Genomic DNA, 2,500 nt, shown 5'->3' with positions numbered 1-2,500 from the left:
CCCACCAGCAGTCAGTGAAACAGTGAGTGAGTGGCTTATTTCCTAGAATGTGACGTGACTTTCTGGGCCGCTCGGCTTGCAATTGGCCGGTGGCCGGCGGCCTATAGCCTGGTAAACCCCCCTCCCTCCGGAAATCTCATTTGCATTTGATTTCAGGAAGGAGTCTGGCCTGAAGGCTTGTCCGGGCGTTTCTAGCTCGTTCACCAAATGGACGAGCCTATCAGGGTCGTCGCTCATCGTTCTGTGATTGACAGAAAGTAGGCCAATCAGGTGGCGAGTTCGAGTGAGCCCGAATGGAACCGAGTGCGGACTGAGTGCAGCCGACCAAAAACGAACGGCAGCCATCTATTTTGACCGCAGTGTTTTCTACTCTCTTTTAAACTTTAAAACGCTCTCAAACTTCTATTTTGAGGCACGGAATTTACTTTTAAGATAGCGTTTGGATAGAATTGAGTTGTTTAACTTCATATATGTGGTCAATTAATCATGACAGAGCCTATTTAACAATAAAAATTCAAATGGACCCTTATGGGTCTGTAACTCTGAGAGTGTCCAAATGGAACCAAATGGACCTAACAGGTCCATTTGGTTCCATTTGGACACTCTCAGAGTTAAATTAACATTGATTTTACAATATGAATTGGGGTCCCAGAGATATAAATGCCATTAAATGGGGGTCTGTACCCTAATGGATGTCAAAGTGGGGGTCCTTTGAAGTTAAAATGGTTGAGAATCACTGCTAGAGAGCCGTAAAAAAATTCTCTTATGGGGGTCCCTGGCTTATCTTTTCAAATGGGGGTCCGCGGGCTAATAAGTGTCAATATGGGGGTCCTTGACATGAAAAAGTTTGAGAACCGCTGTTTTATATGTATAAACATGAAAAAGAATTGTTACGAAAATGTCATTCCCCTCTGTGTGTGTGTGTGTGTGTGTGTGCCTGTAGCCTGCCTGTCCACCATAGTGTGTGACGTAGCAGAGAAGGTCAGCATGGTGCTGGAGTGTGTGAAGGACACGGAGCATCCGGTGCGGACCATCATCGTCATGGAGGGATGCAGTGCCGAGCTGGCCAGCAGGGGGCAGCAGGACGGCATCCAAATACTCAGCCTGGAGGAGATGGAGGTTAGTGAGGAAGTTTGATCTGTCAAAATCGCTTATTTCTGTCTGTCCTTTTTTGTCTGATCTGCCACTATCTATAACCAGGCGTTCCACCACGGAGGAACGGCCTGGTAATTGATTCTAAAACTAAGCTGTGTGATCCGGTTTAGAAGAAAAAAAGGGAGGGGGAAAAAAGGGATCCGATGGTGGGTCCCGGTTGGCGTCACGTTGTTTTTGTTCCCCTCATAATGCAAATCAATTAGTTTAGTCTTGCTACGAGTTAGAATAAAAGATGATCGTACCAAACGATTATTATACCAAAAGAAACGAAACGATCATACCAAACACATTTTAACCCATTAAGGCCGATTCTTACTAATGTCTTCTAAATCAGTTTTCTGAAAAACCTATGTTTCTATATCAGTGGTTCTCAATATTTTTCATGCCAAGGACCCCAAAATGATATGTATTTGGCCGCCGACCCCCATCTCAAAATGTTTTGTTCCAGGGACCCCCCAGAAGCAAAGAATAGAGTTAAAAATGTTCGCTTTGAACAATATATATTCAAAGATTTGCACACATTTTCACGATTTTTCAAAAATAGCAGATCTACAAGCTCATAGCGCGGCACTCGGTGCCGCGCTATGAGCTTGTAGATCTGCTATTTTTGAATAACCAAAGTGTAAAATAATGCTTTTTTTAGCGTTCCATCCGGGTCTTAATGGGTTAAACCAGGGGAATGGTTTTGGAGGTGCACAGCGCTCTTGTTTCCGGCCGTGGGTTCCGTTCCGTCCGCCTGATCGTAAAGACCGGGTCAGAAAAACCGAAAAATGGCGTTGATCCCAGCCTAGTCACTATCCATTATTTTCTTAGTGGTTATTCTATTGATTACCTTTTCGATTAATCAAATAATTGGAAGTGCATTTAAAAAAAACCAACATATTGTTCCAAGTATTTTAATTTTTATATCGACGAATTGCTTAACCTCCTAAGCCGTACTTTGTACTTCATCGCACAACAGTGTCGCGCAATTATAGTGGACATAGCAGATCTACAAGCTCACAACACGTGTAAATCGGCTATTTTAATTGTTTCTCAAAAGGTTTGCCGTTTTTCAATTGCCGATTATGTCTTTATAATTCGATTAAAATCGATTTGTTCAATTAACCTAATGTTAAAGGAGAGATCCGGACATTTTAAGTGTTATCTTTGATGTGTCGTTAGTCACTCACCGACGTAGAAAGTGGCGTTGAGTTTTTCCAGCGATTCCCCTGTCGTCATTTTTTCGACCCCCTCCGTTGGCATAATGGGAGCGCGTGTATGAGTGAAATTCGTCTATTATAACCGATGCAAAGTTTTTTTTTTCTCTACTACTGCTCATTGTAGAGTCTCATGATACTCAAAC

The 2,500-nt window shown here is 42.9% G+C and overlaps 1 protein-coding gene across 1 annotated transcript in view; it reads left to right on the top strand.

Moving 5' to 3' along the window:
- The window catches only part of LOC308075960 (long-chain-fatty-acid--CoA ligase 1-like), a gene marked incomplete at its 3' end in the record, with an annotated part of 21,471 nt that overhangs the window by 6,453 nt on the left and 12,518 nt on the right, over positions 1-2,500 (top strand). Inside the window, exon 6 of the mRNA XM_080416008.1 lies at positions 944-1,119. Coding sequence (XP_080272134.1) covers positions 944-1,119 — 176 coding nt within the window. The remainder of the gene's footprint in view (positions 1-943; positions 1,120-2,500) is intronic.

The sequence above is a fragment of the Gymnoscopelus braueri genome (genome assembly GCF_963280865.1).
Source record: "Gymnoscopelus braueri genome assembly, chromosome: 20".
NCBI classification, from domain to species: domain Eukaryota; kingdom Metazoa; phylum Chordata; class Actinopteri; order Myctophiformes; family Myctophidae; genus Gymnoscopelus; species Gymnoscopelus braueri.
The sequence above is the reverse complement of the archived record's forward strand: the minus strand, read 5'-3'. Positions and strand labels throughout refer to the sequence as shown.